The sequence below is a fragment of the Lithobates pipiens genome, unplaced genomic scaffold, assembly GCF_037356315.1.
Source record: "Lithobates pipiens isolate NorthernLeopardFrog02 unplaced genomic scaffold, aLitPip1_a1.2 Scaffold_18, whole genome shotgun sequence".
Classification (NCBI taxonomy): domain Eukaryota; kingdom Metazoa; phylum Chordata; class Amphibia; order Anura; family Ranidae; genus Lithobates; species Lithobates pipiens.
The window spans coordinates 413,885,318-413,900,914 of record NW_027507758.1 but is presented as its reverse complement, the minus strand read 5'-3'; the positions used below and the strand labels follow the sequence as shown (position 1 = coordinate 413,900,914).

Genomic DNA, 15,597 nt, shown 5'->3' with positions numbered 1-15,597 from the left:
GAAACCCAGTTTCTCCATAGGTCTACAGAATGTTGTCCTCCTAAGACAGGCAGGTGAAACTAAAAAAACATATCAATTCTTGTCTTTTAAAAGAAGTAAAGGTTGAAGAATAGTCAGGCAAAAATCTAGGCAGCTGTACTGGGGTATAGTACTTTATTGGAATTTTCCAGGGTTGGGGCGTTCTTGAGACTGCCTGCCATATACTCTGTCAATCCTCTGGGTCGAGTGGTTGTTTCAGCTCTGACTCCCATTGAGTTGGATCTCATCGAACGGACATATGGACATAGGATTGAGTGAGTAAAGTGCTGTAGTTGTAAAATGGGCAGAGTAACACGGCGGCACGGTGGTGGGGCGGCACAGTGGTGTAGTGGTTAGCACTCTCACCTAGCAGTAAGAAGGGTCGCTGGTTCGTATCCCAACCATGACATTACCTGCCTGGAGTTTGCATGTTCTCTCTGTGCCTGCGCAGGTTTCCTCCGGGTACTCGGGTTTCCTCCCACAATCCAAAGACATGCAGGTAGGTTAATTGGCTTCTGTCCAAAATTGGCCCTAGTATATGAATGGGGACCTTGGATTGTGGGCTCATTGAATGTAGGGACCAATGTGCAATGTACGGGGATAGGGACAATTGTAGACACTCACTCAGGTTGAACTGGATGGACTGGTGTCTTTATTCAACCTTACTAACTATGAAACACCTGAACAGTTGCCTTGAGTGTCATTTGTATGTGACTTTGAAAATGTGTGGAAAAACATTAACGTGACACGCACATGTGAATGGGGCCTTTAAAATACAGTATATGTAAACCCTAACCTTGGAAAACAACCCATGCAGTTTAAAAAAGAAATGGAAGGCAATATGTGTGTTTCTTTTGTTTATTGGGGGACACAGCTCCTTTAATTCTTGACCTTAGGATTATCACACCACCTTCAGGAGAGGACTGGGCAGAACATGTAACACATCTAAAAACAGCAAGGCTGCACAGCACCGCCCATAGGGTGGTCCCTCTGGCTTTAGCCCATCACCTTGCTTCCTGCAGCTCAGTTTTTTTTTTCTACCTAGTGTAGAAGGACCTGGCTCCCTGAGGGGGCCATTGGTCCTGGGAATTTTTTCTACAATTTTGATCCTGTGAGCTACAATCAACAACCAGGCTGGATAATATAGATCCTTGTAGTCTCCCCAGCCTGGAGCATGAGCAGTCCCTAGCTACATGCTGGGTCGTCCACAACATGCCCCTTCTGCTCCAGGGGCAGGCGGTGAGCTATATGCTCTGGGGCTCCGGGCTTTGACAGTTTTTATTTTTATTTTATTTTTCCCTTCACTGTGAGCTGCTTTATGGTGAGGCTGCCGTGCCTGTTTTGCTGAGGCCACGGCCATTTTTCTGTAGTCTTATGCAGCATGCGTATGTGCTGTCAGTTTTTTTTCTAGAAAGTTTGACGGCCATCTTCTTTGTGGTTTTTTACTAGGACGGCCGGCAGCCATTTATTTTGTAAAAAAAAAAAAAGGGGGGGGGGGCCCCAGTCTTCTGAGGAGAGCTCTGAATCAGACTCTGGCCCGCGGTGACTGGCGGCCCCTGTTCTGACTGGTCAGAGGATGTGGACCAGGACCATTCGTACAGTGAGAATGACTGTGTCCGGGTTAGCGCAGGAAAAAGCGCTAGTTTGAAGCACTTTTCACTGTAGTGCGGGGTACCCTGAAGAGATACAGGATGTAGCAGGAACTCCTGCTGAGGTGGTGGTCCCTTTTTGAGCCCCCAAACCAGCCCTCACGCCTAAGGTGTTTCCTTATTTGACTTATTTTGATAAGTTCATCTACAAGGAATGGGGAAGTCTACAACATGCCTTTTTCAGTCCCAAGAAGAATGGCGGTGCGTTACCCCTTTTCTCTCAGGAGGGGAGTCTCCTGAAAAAATGGTCTCCCCCGGTCGCTGACCACTCGGTATCCAGGTTAAATAAAGTTACCACAATTCCGGTGGAAGGGACTCCTGCCTTCAAGGACCCTGCAGACAGGAGGGCCGAGACAGTAGCCCGGTCCATGTTTATGGTGGTGGGGTCAGCTTTACGACCTGTACTGGCCACGGCCTTGGTGTTGCAGATGCTTACTGAATAGTTGTTGCACCATGAACTGGAGAAGCAACAGTCTCCCCCGGTCTGTGTAGAACTGGCAGATCAGTTAGTGCTTGGCCTTAAGTATGTCTGTGATGTGACCCTGGATACGGCCCTCCTGCTCTCTGGAGCAGTGTTTCTCAACTCCAGTCCACAAGGCGCCCCAACAGGTAATGTTTTCAGGATTTCCATTATTTTGCACAGGTGATTTGATCAGTTTCACTGCCTTAGAAATGACCACAGCCGTTTTTCATCTGAGGGAAATCCTGAAAACATGACCTGTTGGGGTGCCTTGAGGACTGGAGTTGAGAAACTAGAGCATCAGTATCAGCAGTGGTGCTATGGCGCCTGATTTGGCTGAAATGCTGGTCTGAGGACCAGGCATCTTAAAAAAAAAAAAAAAAAAGCACTCGTGGATTTGCCCTTCCAAGGTGAGAGGCTATTTGGATCTTTGGATGACATTATTAAAAATGTTACCTGTGGGAAGAGCACGTTGCTCCCACAGTCCATGAAGGGTAAGGAGCCACGCTGTAGGCAAGGGCCGCCCTTTTCTGCTCAAATGGCTTTTTTCACCCGCCTGGGTCGGCAGGTATGTGTTCCCAGTCCGACAATGCATCTGCTGAAGGACAAAAGTGTCCCTGGTTTTGCAAGCCAAATAAGTCTGTGAACAACCGCATGAAGGTTTGCTCCCGCCCAACTCTTGGTGGGGGGGGGGTCATCTTTGGGAGTTTGCAGCTCGGGGGACCTCCCTACTGTACTACCAATGGGTTTGCAAACTGGTTTCATCGGGGTACAAGTTTTTTTTTTTTTCTTGTCCACCAAACAGATTTTTTTCCCTCCAACCTACTTCTGGCTCATCAGGAAGCCCTGTTCAGGACAGTATGGGATCTGCTGCTGCGTGGTGTGATGGTACCTGTACAGACGCTGGAAAGGTTTCAGGGATTCTACTCCAATCTGTAGTCCCCAAAACGTAAGGGGTGCGTCCAATCCTGGACTTGAAGGCCCTAAACAGCTTTGTGAAAGTGCAAAGGTTCAGGATGGAATCAGTTTGCTCTGTGGTAGCTGCACTCCATCAGGGGGACTTCCTGGTATCCCTGGATATCCAGGACACGTACTAATATGTACCTCAGGCATCAGAGGTTTCTGTTGCAGTTGGTGGAAGAACACTACCAGTTTGTGGCTCTCCCTTTTGGCCTGGAGTCAGCACCCCAAGTCTTTACCAAAGTGATAGCTCCAATTCTGGTTGCATGCGAGTTCTGGGCCTCATGGTAGCCACTTTAGAGGCGGTACCGTACGCTCAATTTCACATTCGAGTCTTGCAAAAGTAGATTTTGTCAAAATGGAACTAATCTCCATTATCCCCGGATTGTCAAATTCAGGTGAACCAGTTAGTCAGGGATTTCCCTTCTCTGGTGGCTGAGGTCTCCAGCCCTTCGGTCCGGGAGATCGTTCCTTCCTTCTCCATTGGACGGGGATAACGGATGCCAGCCTGACCGGTTGGGGAGGAGTTTTTGGCGTACAGTCAGCCCAGGGCCTCTGGTCGTGGAAAGAATCCCAACTGCTGATCAATTTGCTCGAGCTTCAGGTGATCAGACGGTGCCTCTCAACATGGTCCAGGAGGCTACACGGGTGTCCGGTCAGGATCCAGTCGGACAACGCCAGGCAGTGGCATATGTCAGCCATCAAGGAGGAACAAGGAGCTCGAATGCAGCACGGGAGGCCGCTCACATCCTCTAGTGGGCAGAGCGGCACGTGCCGGCTTTGTTGGCCGTATACTTTCCCGGCGAAGTAAACTGGCAGGCAGACTAAGTGGTCAGATGTTGGACCCAGGGGTATAGTCGTTGCATCCGGATGTATTCTGGCTCCTTTTGCCTAAGGTGGGATGCACCAAATGTGGACCGGCTCGGACTGTGCAGAGGTTTGTATCCAGGACCAGAGACCCTGGGGCGGAGACATTGTCTGCTCAATGGGGGCATTATCGGCTAATTTATGCCCCCCCCCCAAAAAAAAACTTCTACCACGTCTGCTGCGCAGAGTGGAGGCCGAGGGGATTCTGATTGGCCAAGATTGGCCTCGATATCCTTGGTATGACTGACCTAGTACGACTGGTGGCGGATGTTCCTTGGTGGCTGCCGTTGCAGGAAGACCTATTGCAAGGTCAGATACTTCATCCTGCTTTACCGTCGTTGGTTTTAATGGCATGGCTGTTGAAAACCAGGTACTAAGGGACTGAAGTCTGTCTGACTCGGTAATTTCCACTATGCTGAGGGCACGGAAGTAATCTTCTTGAAAGATCGTACGTGGAAGGCTTACATCTCCACGTGTGAGGAGATGGGGTTGCGTCCGTGCACATACTCAATTTCCAGGATCCTGCTGATTTTGCAGCGACGACTGGCTCAGAAACTTGCCTTAAGCACCATCAAGGGACAGATATCTGTCTTGGCTGTCTTTTCCAATGTCCCTTTTTGTGCAAGGGGTTCAACACGTAGTTCCTCCGGTTCGACCACCGTTACCTCGGTGGGATCTGAATCTGGTGCGATCGGTGCTTCAGAAACTGCCATTTGAAACCATTAAGGAGATTCCCTTGTTAGACTACTTTCTGAGAGAGGGTTTTCTAGTGGCTATTACATCTGCCAGGAGGGTTTCGGAGTTGACGGCCTTGTCATGCAAGGCTACCTACCTGGTCATACACAAGGATAAGGTGGTGCTACGTCCACAGCCCTTTCCTTTCAAAGGTGGTTTCGTCATTCTATCTAAATGAGGACGTTGTGTTACCATCCCTATGTTCTAAGCCGACTCACTCGAAAGAGGTTGCCTTACATTCCATGCATGTGGTCCATCTGCCATGGCTCCCTTCCGGAAGTCGGGCTCTGTCTCGTCGTCCACTATTTCTCAGTGGATCAGACAAATCGTGGTTCAGGCCTATGCCTTAAAGGGGCAGGTGCCCCCTTTTGCTGTCACGGCTCATTCCACCAGGGCAATTGGAACCTCCTGGGCATTCTGACATCAAGAGTCTGTCTCCCAGGTGTGTAATGAGGCAACTTGGTCGTTCGTTCACGCTTTCGCTAAATTTTTACAAAGTTGACATTAGCCTATCTTTGGATGCTTGCTTTGGCCACAAGGTTTTGCAGGTGGCTGTGTAAGGTTGCAATTTACAAGTTGTTGTAAACGCATCTTTTGATGTTCCTTTAGGTTGTATGTGAAGTTATGTTTTGCTGTTTCCACCCCTCGTTTTTTGACACTGCTTGGGGACATTGCTAAGGTCAAGGATTAAAGGAGCTGTGTCCGTCAATGAATGAAAGAGAAAATGGGATTTTGATACTCCATAAAATCCTTCTCTCTGACGTTCATTGACGTACACAGCACCCACCCCTCCTATTTATGTTTGTACTGCTTTTTGATCGACTTAGCTGCAGGGTGAGGGGTTATAGCCAGAGGGACTGCCCCCTGGGCGGTGCTCTGCAGTCTTACTGTATTTACATGTTTTGCCTAGTCCTCTCCTGAAGTTGGCGTGATATCCCTAAGGTCAAGAATTAAGCTGTGTCCATCCACTTCAGAGAGTATTTTGCGGTGAGTGCAAAGATCCCATTATTACAGGCGGTCCCTGGGTTAAACGCCCAAATGTCAATCAGATGCAGTGAAGACTAAGTGGGGGGGGGGGGGGGGGGTTGAGTGCACAGAATACGCTCTGCCCATAGCCAGCGGCGTGCAAGAAGAGAAGCCCAGATCTCTGCTGGGGACCCCCGGAAGAGGAGGTTTGGGGCCGCTCTGAACAATACCACTGCACAGAGCAGGTAAGTATAACATTTGTTTTAATAAAAAAATATCATTTGACTTTAGTACCACTTTAAGGTTGTCAAATATCCATCTTCACAAGGTACCACAGATGGTGACAATGCTGAAAATGGATCTGTGATCTTAAGGGGTGTTTGTAATATGCTGATCTTGTGGAATTTCCTTTTTTACTTGCCCTACAAAGTTACAATTTTGTTTTCTTAGGGAGATTTGGAAACTCTTATGATGGACTGGGCAGAAACCAAAAGTATTGGTGATGTCATTCTTTCATATGTAAGTATTTGGTAAATGGTGTTCATTTTAGGTTTATTAATACTGATGAATTACTGACAGGTTATTTTGTTTCTTTCTAGTCAAAGGATTTAGTAAAAACATATCCGCCATTTGTAAATTTCTTTGAAATGAGCAAAGAAACAATTATAAATTGTGAGAAGCTAAAGCCGAGATTCCATGCTTTTCTGAAGGTAAGAAAATGATGATTATTACTTTTATCTATACAAGTGGATGGGGACCACTACTCGCAAGGACGCATTACAGTAATACATATGGAGGTATACACAGTATATACTGTTGGAAGATTGCACGTTTTTTTGCGGTGCTAAAGTGATTCTGAGCTCAACATAGCAATTGAAAAGCAGCCAATCGCCTCCTTTTTTTTTTTTTTTTTTTTTTTTTTTTTTTCATATCAGTAGGGACTGGTCATACATTGATCTTTTTACAGGTTTGGTCACAGTAAACCAGTATGCAGTCATTTTCCTTAGGTCACTGTTACCTTTTCGTGTCTGCTTCTTCCCTCTGTCATTTGTGTGTTCTGCAAATTTAGGGAAAGCTCAAATCCTGTTCCCATGCCTAATTGTCAACCTTTTAACAAGTCCTGGCAACTAACTTATGTGATGGCAACAATGCCTGGTCATGGTTCTTGATAACTAAAATGTATATTTGATATGTAATTTTATTGTTACAGATTTAATTGGTTCTCACAGATTAAAGCACTATATTATATTAAACCTTCTTTCTCCTTTACTGCCTACCTGATTGGATTGTTTTGGAAGGCCTTTTGTGTTCCATAGGTGTTTTTAAATCTTAAAAAAAAAAAGTCAGATTGCAATGACTGAAGTCAATGATTGAAGTATACGTCTTAAAGTGCGATCTGCAGCCCTAGCGTTAAGATTTGTTTTTACCCTTGGGTATGAAGGGGTTAAATACAATAATTGAGATGTTCAAACCAATGTTTAAACACATTTAGTGTCAGTTTAACAGGGTGCCCTAGGGTCACCATTTTCTTCTTCAAAGGGTGTAAATAGTTGTCATAACACAAAATGAGCATATTTATATCTTTGAGAACAGGGCCTAAGTATCGTGCAAGACTTTCATGAGATGCAATTAATGCTTAGTGTGATTTTTGTGTAAAATGTAAGATGTTGTCTTTTTAGATTAATCAAGCAAAACCGGAATGTGGGAGACAAACATTAGTTGAATTGTTAATTCGTCCTGTTCAAAGGCTACCTAGCGTTGCACTTCTTCTAAACGGTGAGTTGTCTCATGCTGCTTTCAGACCAACCATCTGTAAAATATGGTCCTGATTAAGGCCCGGCAGCCAAAACGCGTTGGCTTTTTATGACTACTACACAAACTTTATTAAAGAGCATTTGATTATAGCCATCACACTGGAGTGCAAGCTTTCTCTATATACTGTTGGAAGATTGCAGGTTGTCGGAGACCTTTCTAGCTGGAAGTCCATACTTGCGATCTGTGGCAGTAGCAGGTCTATTTCACCTTTCTTTACCTCTGTATTGAACAAACTGCTTCAATTAGTTATGCTGGCTTGGAAGTCAGATACACTGTTTCCCACCTGAAGTGATTATACACTAAGGGGTCACAGACTCCTGTAGTTTAAAAGGATACAAGATTTTGTAGTAAAGGTGCAGTTTTACATTTGCTACAAATATTCCCTACCCACTCAGCTAATCTAACATAGAATCCTTCCCAGACTGATACGTACAGTATTTATCTTTTTGGCCTTCTGTGGCAGTTATATTCTTGTTGAAGCGCTAACTCACTTCTGGTGAAACTGTGCTAAAAAGCTAGTGAAGGTCATGATTGCAGACCTTTTTTGTTTCTATGAAAGACAAGGATAGTAAGAATGGAAGCAAAATATCTGTACCATTTTGATAGGGTTTTCTCTGCATCTTATGATGTTTTTTCCTGCAGTCGTGTGACTGAGCTCAGATGTTGGAGGAAGTAAACCCTGATGGGTTTACTTCCTCTTTGATTCCCTGCAAAGGTAAAGCATAATGGACTACTATGCATCGCATAGTAGTCCATTATGTGTCACTTACCTGACACAGGAGCCAGCGAGGTCACCGCTGTCCCCTGTAGTTCAGAGTGTCCATCTTCTTGGTGGGTCTCGCTGCTTCGGCACTGTGATTCGCCGGAGCAGCGATTACGTCACTCCCACGCATGCGCACGGGAGCCGACACTCGTGGCATATCGCCGCGATCTGCAGCTTACCCAGTGCGCCTGCGCGCCGCTGTCAACGGCGCATGCGCCGTAGACAGCGGTGGCTGTGGTCAGGTAAATATCTCCTAAACCGTATAGGTTTAGGAGATATTTCTTGGACCTACAGGTAAGCCTTAATCTAGGCTTGCCTGTAGGTCAAAGTGGTTTGTAAGGGTTTACAACCACTTTAAGGCTGTAAAACACTGGACAAAAAACACAAATATTTAGCGTCTTTGCCAGCGCTTAGCAGTGATTTGAGCAGGGTTTAGGAGCGGTAGCATTTTTAACAACTTTAGCCCCGGAGTATTTGGCACGGCGCTGCTTTAACTGTTAATTGTGTGGTCATGCAATGTTGTAACCAAACTAAATTGGCCTCCTTTTTTGCCACAAATTAAGCTTTCTTTTGATGGGCTTTGATTGCCTCTGCAATTGTTGTGTTTTTTATTTTTTATTTTTTGTTTTTTTTTGCGATATAAACAAACAGAGCGAAAATTTTGGAAAAAATTTGCATCTTGAATACTCTTCCTCTGTTATCCAGGGCTTCAGTGTCAGCAGTGGTGCTGAGGAGCCTGATTTGGTTAATGCTGGTCTACTGACCAGGCATCCAAAGAAGCCTTGATGGATCTTCCCTTCCTTGGCGACTGGCTCTTTGGAGCCTCTTTTGGATGACATTATTAAAAATGCCACAGGTGGTAAGAGTACACTACTCCCACAGGCCAGGAAGGCTAAAAAGCCACGCCGTAGGCTAGGGCCCTCATTTTCCGCTCACAAGCGGCTTTTTTGTCCGCCCGGAGCTTCAACCAAGTTTCCTCAGCCCAACAGGACAACCACTGAAGGACCTGGAACCGCAAGCCTGCGAGCAAAAGTTCTACCGCATTAAGGTTTGCCCCCACCCGCAACTGGGGTGGGGGGTTACCTTCGGGAGTTTGCAGTCTGGTGGATCTCTCGGCTGTCATACCGATGGGTCTGCGATCTGATTTCCTCTGGCTACAAGATAGAGTTCCTCCCCTAGCCCCAAAACAGATTCTTCCCCCTCCAGCGGGAGGCCCCCCTTGGGGGAGATAAGGGACCTGCTGAATCGGGGAGTGTTTGTACCTTTTTCGGACTCGTAACATTTCCAGGGGTTCTACTCAAACCTGTTTGGACGTACCCCTTCCTTCTTGGGGACTACAATCTTGGATCTAAAAGCCCTCAAATTACTTTGTGAAAGTACAGAGGTTCAGAATGGAATCAGTTCACTCAGTAGTCGCTGCACTCCAAGCGGACTCCCTGGCATCCTTAGACATCCAGCATGCGTACCTGCACATACCCATAGGCTTCCGGCATCAGAAGTTTCTGCAATTTGCAGTTGGAAGCCCACTACCAGTTTGTGGCTCTCCCTTTTGGTTTGGCATCAGCCCCCCGAATCTTTACCAAGGTATTGGCTCCTGTTTTGGCATTGCTACGGCAACGCGGGATCGCGATCGTGGGATACCTAGACGATCTACTCCTGAGAGCATCTTCTGCCTAGAGGGGGATGTGACTATCACCATGCAGACCCTGCAGGAATTTGGGTGGCTGTTGAACCTAAAGAAGTCAGTGATTGTACAGACTCAGCGTTTGGAGTACCTAGGCTTACTGCTGGACTCCATGGAAGCGAGAGTGTTTCTCCCTTCAGACAAGCTGCAGACTCTCAGAGCCGCGGTGAAACTGCTGGTGAACCGTAAGTGGTCGTTGCTACTCTTCTGCTGCGGGTGGCACAGTGGTGTAGTGGTTGGCACTCTCACCTAGCAGTAAGAAGGGTCGCTGGTTCAAATCCCAACCACGACACTACCTGCCTGGGGTTTGCATGTTCTCCCTGTGCCTGCGTGGGTTTCCTCCGGGTGCTCCGGTTTCCTCCCACAATCCAAAGACATGCAGGTAGGTTAATTGGCTTCTGTCCAAAATTGGCCCTAGTATATGAATTGGGACCTAGGATAGTGGGCTCCTTGAGGGTAGGGACTGATGTGAGTGTGCAATGTACAGGGATAGGGACAATTGTAGACACTTACTCAGGTTGAACTGGATGGACGTGTCTTTATTCAACCTTACTAACTATGAAACTATGAAGTACTGGGACTCATGGTGACCTCCTTCAAAGCAGTACCATATGCCCAGTTCCACACCAGAGTCCTGCAGAAGGAGATTTTGACAAAATAGGACAAATCTCCGTTGTCCCTGGGCCGGTAGATTCAGGTGAGCCAGTTAGTCAGGGATTCCCTGATCTGGTGGCTGAGGTCCCAGACACTTCAGTCCAGGAAGTCGTTCCTACCTCTGAAATACGCTGGCGTCCGTCGTGATCACCGTCCATCAGGCTGGGGTGGAGTAATGGGAGTTCAGTTGACCCAGGGCCTCTGGTCGGTGGAGGAATCCAAGTTTCTATCAGTCTGCTTGAACTGAGAGCGGTCAGGCTAATGCCTCTCCATATGGATAAGACTGCGAGTGTGTCCGATCAGGATCCAGTCACAACTCCACAGCTGTGGCATACATCATTCACCAAGGAGGAACAAGAAGCTTGGCCGCCACACGTGAGGTCGCTTACATACTTGGGTGGGCAGAGCGACATGTATCGGTCCTGTTGGCCATTTACATCCCGGGAGTGGAGAACTAGCAGGCGGACTATCTATGTCGCCAGATGCTGGACCCTGGAGAATGGGTGTTGCATCCAGAGATGTTCAGGCTACTGTGCCTGCAGTGGGTTACACCAGACGATTATCTTCTGGCCTCCCGTCTCAACCGGGATGTGCCGAGATTCATGTCCAGGACAAGAGATCCATGGGCAGACGCGCTGGTGGCTCTGTGGGATCATTACCGGCTGATCTATGCCTTCCCTCTGCTGAAGCTGTTACCTCGTCTGCTCCGCAGAGTGGAGACCGAGGGGATTCCAGTAATTCTGATTGCCCCAGATTGGACCTAGCGTCCCTGGTACGCAGACCTAGGGCACCTGGTGGCCGACGCCCCCTGGTGACTGCCGTTACGAGAAGACCTGTCTCGAGGTCTGATTCTTCATCCTGCTTTACCATCGCTGGTTTTAACGGCATGGCTGTTGAGAGCCAGGTGTTGAGGAACCGAGTCTTTTGGACTCTGTGATCCCAATTATGCTGTGAGCATGGAAATCATCTTCTTGGAAGATATATATCGTCATACCTGGAAGGCCTACATCTCCATGTGTGAGGCGAAAGGATGGCATCCACGCTCCTTTTCTATATCCAGGGTCCTGCTGTTTCTTCAGCAAGGAGTAGACCAAAAATTGGCTTTGATCACCATTAAAGGACAAATATCAGCTTTTGGCTTTTTTTTTTTTTTTTCCCAGTGAATAAATAAATAAACCTGCGCTGCAGCTGAATGACGTACCTGCTAAGCAAATGATGGTTAACAATAAAACAAACATTACAGTATAACATGCCATACCTGCAAAGCAAATACAATAAAACATACTAAAAATAAAACAAAGTATGAGATATAGTACACTAGTGAGCGGACAGTAGAGAACTAATAGAGAGAAGAAACACAACCACAATTTTTGGATTGTATATAAAATTAGATAGATAGATATAGATATATTCTCTTTTATAAAAACTGTAAACTGAACATTGCAGATTAGGGCCATCACATCTTCCGAGAGCCTGTTAGTGTGCCTAGGTCTGTGTAGTGCTGTACTCTCCGCTAATACTCAACTAGTGTGTGGTAGCGTTTGAAACATTCACCAATGCAGAGACCAGGTTGGTCGGGACGGGGTTGACGATAAAACCAGGTGTCGCACCTAAATCCGCGTTTACTGCAGACACATCTTCTTCTTTGGGGTGTTCTTTGGGTAGGGGTACCAGGGAGGGAGGACATAAGGAAAATGCCTCTTGCAGCCAGCTCACTGCATTTGCATTGGGAAGTTGGGCAAGAGCACCATCTTGAAACAGAAGGGCTCTGATGATCGAGTCATGTAATTTTTTAAGGAAGGATCTAATCCGTTCTGAAGCTTTGTATAGCACAAAAGTGTTCAGCAAAGCCAATTGAAATCGCACTTTTTTTTTGTACCAGCATCTGGCCTTACGGGCACTTGGGTACAGCGCCAGCAACTGGTCACTGATCCACCCCTTAAGGTTGTATTCGTGGACAGAGGGGTTTCTCCACAACACCAGTCACTGTAGGAATTTGGACTGCCCTGTTTAAGTTGAGATTCTACAAGCCGTCGGGGGAAGCCCCGGCGATTGGGTAGCATGGTGCCACATGCCCCAGTTCCATAAACAAAAAGGTAACTAAAGTGGCGCTCGTGTAATAATTGTCAGAGCTGTCTTTAAGGCAGGGCAAAAGGGGCAGCTGCCCTGGGCCCTGTCATTGTTGTTGGACCCAAAGCAGCTGCCTCATACTTGACTATCCCAGTTTAAATTCCCTCGTCCCTTGAGGTTTTAGTCCTGTGATGTGTCCTGATATCTCAGCGTGAAGTTACTAATGCTTCCCAGCACTGCCTCATTGTGTACAGATGACTCACCTGCAGACCCTGTGTTTACATGTAAATACTGGTATTGATATCTAAATAGTGACGGCATTCATATGTACATAGCGGTGGACGGCACTACAAATGCGGAAAAGTCCCAAACTTTTTTCAAAATCACACGGTGCCAAGGCACATAACAGATGAGTGAGGGTGTCACTAACCATTAATGGCACTGCTGTGTATCTGTTAAAGGGCAGTACACTTCTGTGGCCTCGGTAAGACTATTTTTCATGTGTTCCCGTCTGTTACATTGGTGGTCAGTGTAAATCTTCTCATTACATTGATGCTTTGTGGCCAGTGTGAATGCCCCCTTTACATTGGTGGTCTGTGTAATTCCCTCCTTACATTGGTAGTTACTGTGAATGCTTCTATTACATTAGTGGTCAGTGTAAACCCCTATTACATTGGTGGCCAGTGTTGAAACCCCTTTATATTGGTAGTAGGTAAAAAAAAAAAATCATCAGCATTGCCATTGAACACACCCTACCCTCCCCCCAGCACTGCCACTGATCCCAGGAGTCCTAGGATCACCTCGCCTCCCCAGTCCATGGTATGCAGGCAGTAAGAAAATGATGTGCTACAACTTCTAGCAACCAATCAGTAATGATATGCAGTAACCTCTCGCAACCAACATGTGAGCATTATGGATGTACAGTATTCTCTAGCAACCAATCAACAAAAATAAATCGTGTTCTGTAACCTCTCTAGCAACTGATCAGTAAGCCATAATGTGTTCTGTAACCTTTAGCAACCCGTCAGTGAGCGGTAATGACACACTGTAACCTCTGGCAATCAATCACAATCACTGCTTGATCTGAATCGGTAAACGCATTTTGAGTCTAGCTGCTATTGTAGGTCTCTGAGCAGGTGGAGAGCGAAACTGCATGGGGCTGCCCAAGAATTCTTGCCCAGGGTCTAAGCAATATTAAAGACAGCCCTGATAACTGTCCACGTACAAGTGGTACCCCTTTCCAAATAAGGGTGACACAAAGTCCCACACTATCTTACCAGCGCTCCCTATGTAGTCTGGGCAGTTCCCTGGCTCTACGTGACTATCTCTTCCCTTGTAAACCATAAAGCTATATGTATAGCCTGTTGCCCTGTCACAAAGCTTAGGCGGCACAGTGGTGTAATGGGTAGCATTCTTGCCTAGCAGTAAAAAGGGTCACTGGTTCGAATGTGCCTGTGTGGGTTTCCTCCTACACCCTGGCCCTAGTATATGAAGGAGTTGGGGACCTTGAATTGTGGGCTCCAATGTGAGTATGCGATGTATGTGTGGCGTGCTGCATAAATTGACGGAGCTATATTGGTACCTTAACCACTTCAGACCCAGGCCAATTCTGACATTTCTCTCCTACATGTAAAATTCCTAATTTTTTTGCTAGAAAATTACATAGAACCCCCCAAACATTATATATGTTTTTTTAGCAAAGACCCTAGAGACTACAATGGCGGTCATTGCAACTTTTTATCTCGCACGGTATTTGCGCAGCAATTTTTCGTACGCGTCTTTTTCAGAAAAAAAGTTTCATGCTTAAAAAAAAAACAGAACAGTAAAGTTAGCCCAATTTTTTTGCATAATGTGAAAGAGGAGGATACGCCGAGTAAATAGATACCCAACATGTCACGCTTCAAAATTGCACGCGCTCGTGGAATGGCGCCAAACTTGTATTTAAAAATCCCCATAAGCGACGCTTTAAAAATTTTTACTGGTTACCTGTTTTGGGTTACAGAGGAGGTCTAGGGCTAGAATTATTGCTCTCGCTCTAACATTCATGGCGATACCTCACGTGTGTGGTTTGAACACCGTTTTCATATGTGGGCGGGACTTGCGTATGCGTTCGCTTCTGTGTGCGAGCTCACGGGGACAGGGGCGCTTAAAATTTTTTTTTTTTTTTTTTTTTTAGTTTTACACTTAGGAATAAAAGTAAAATTTTTTTTTTTTTTTTTTTTTATTACAAGGAAACATCCCTTGTAATAGGAATATGGCACGATCGGACCTATTTACAGTGAAATATGGGGTCAATAAGACCCCATATCTCACCTCTAGGCTGGGAAGAATAAAAAAAAAAAAGATCATGGCTTTCTAGCCAGATCGGCGCTGTTAATTTGAATACCGAGGCCGGGCGTGACGTCATAACATCGCGCCCGGCCTCCGAACGATCATAGAGACTCCGGAGACAATCTAGTCCGCCGGAAATCTCGATCACATGCTGGGGCCGGCGGATCCTGTGACCGACTCACCGATGGAAACGGTGAGTCGGTATAAGCACCGGAGGGAGGGGGGGGCGTCCCCTCCCGCCGCCCGTAAGAACGATCAAGCGGCGGAACGGCTGCTATGATCGTTCTTAAGTTGTAGGGAATCGCCGGCTGAAAATGGCAATATCTGAATGATGTCTGTGGACTCAGGCATCATTTAGATATAACCAGCGAAACCCCATGACGTCAATAAACGTAGTGCGGGTCTCAAGTGGTTAAATGGGGATGATTGTAGACACACACCCACACTTAGGTTGAACTGGATGGACTGGTGTGTGTCTAATTTTTTTTTTTTTTTTTTTTTAATCTTCACTCCGTATCGGGCACGCTTGCTGGGAAGATACTGTGTGATAGATAAGCGGCCAGAAAGCTTAATCAGGGACTCAATGCAGACAACTTGATCCGGAGTAAACAAGGCTGCAAAACGT

General features: G+C 46.5%; 1 protein-coding gene across 5 annotated transcripts in view; it reads left to right on the top strand.

Moving 5' to 3' along the window:
* Positions 1-15,597, top strand: part of ECT2 (epithelial cell transforming 2) — a 137,423-nt gene that overhangs the window by 99,564 nt on the left and 22,262 nt on the right. For all 5 annotated transcript variants that reach the window (XM_077487964.1, XM_077487963.1, XM_077487961.1 and 2 more), the window contains 3 exons: positions 6,106-6,174; positions 6,255-6,365; positions 7,335-7,431. In XM_077487964.1, the coding sequence (XP_077344090.1) occupies positions 6,106-6,174; positions 6,255-6,365; positions 7,335-7,431 (277 nt within the window). The remainder of the gene's footprint in view (positions 1-6,105; positions 6,175-6,254; positions 6,366-7,334; positions 7,432-15,597) is intronic.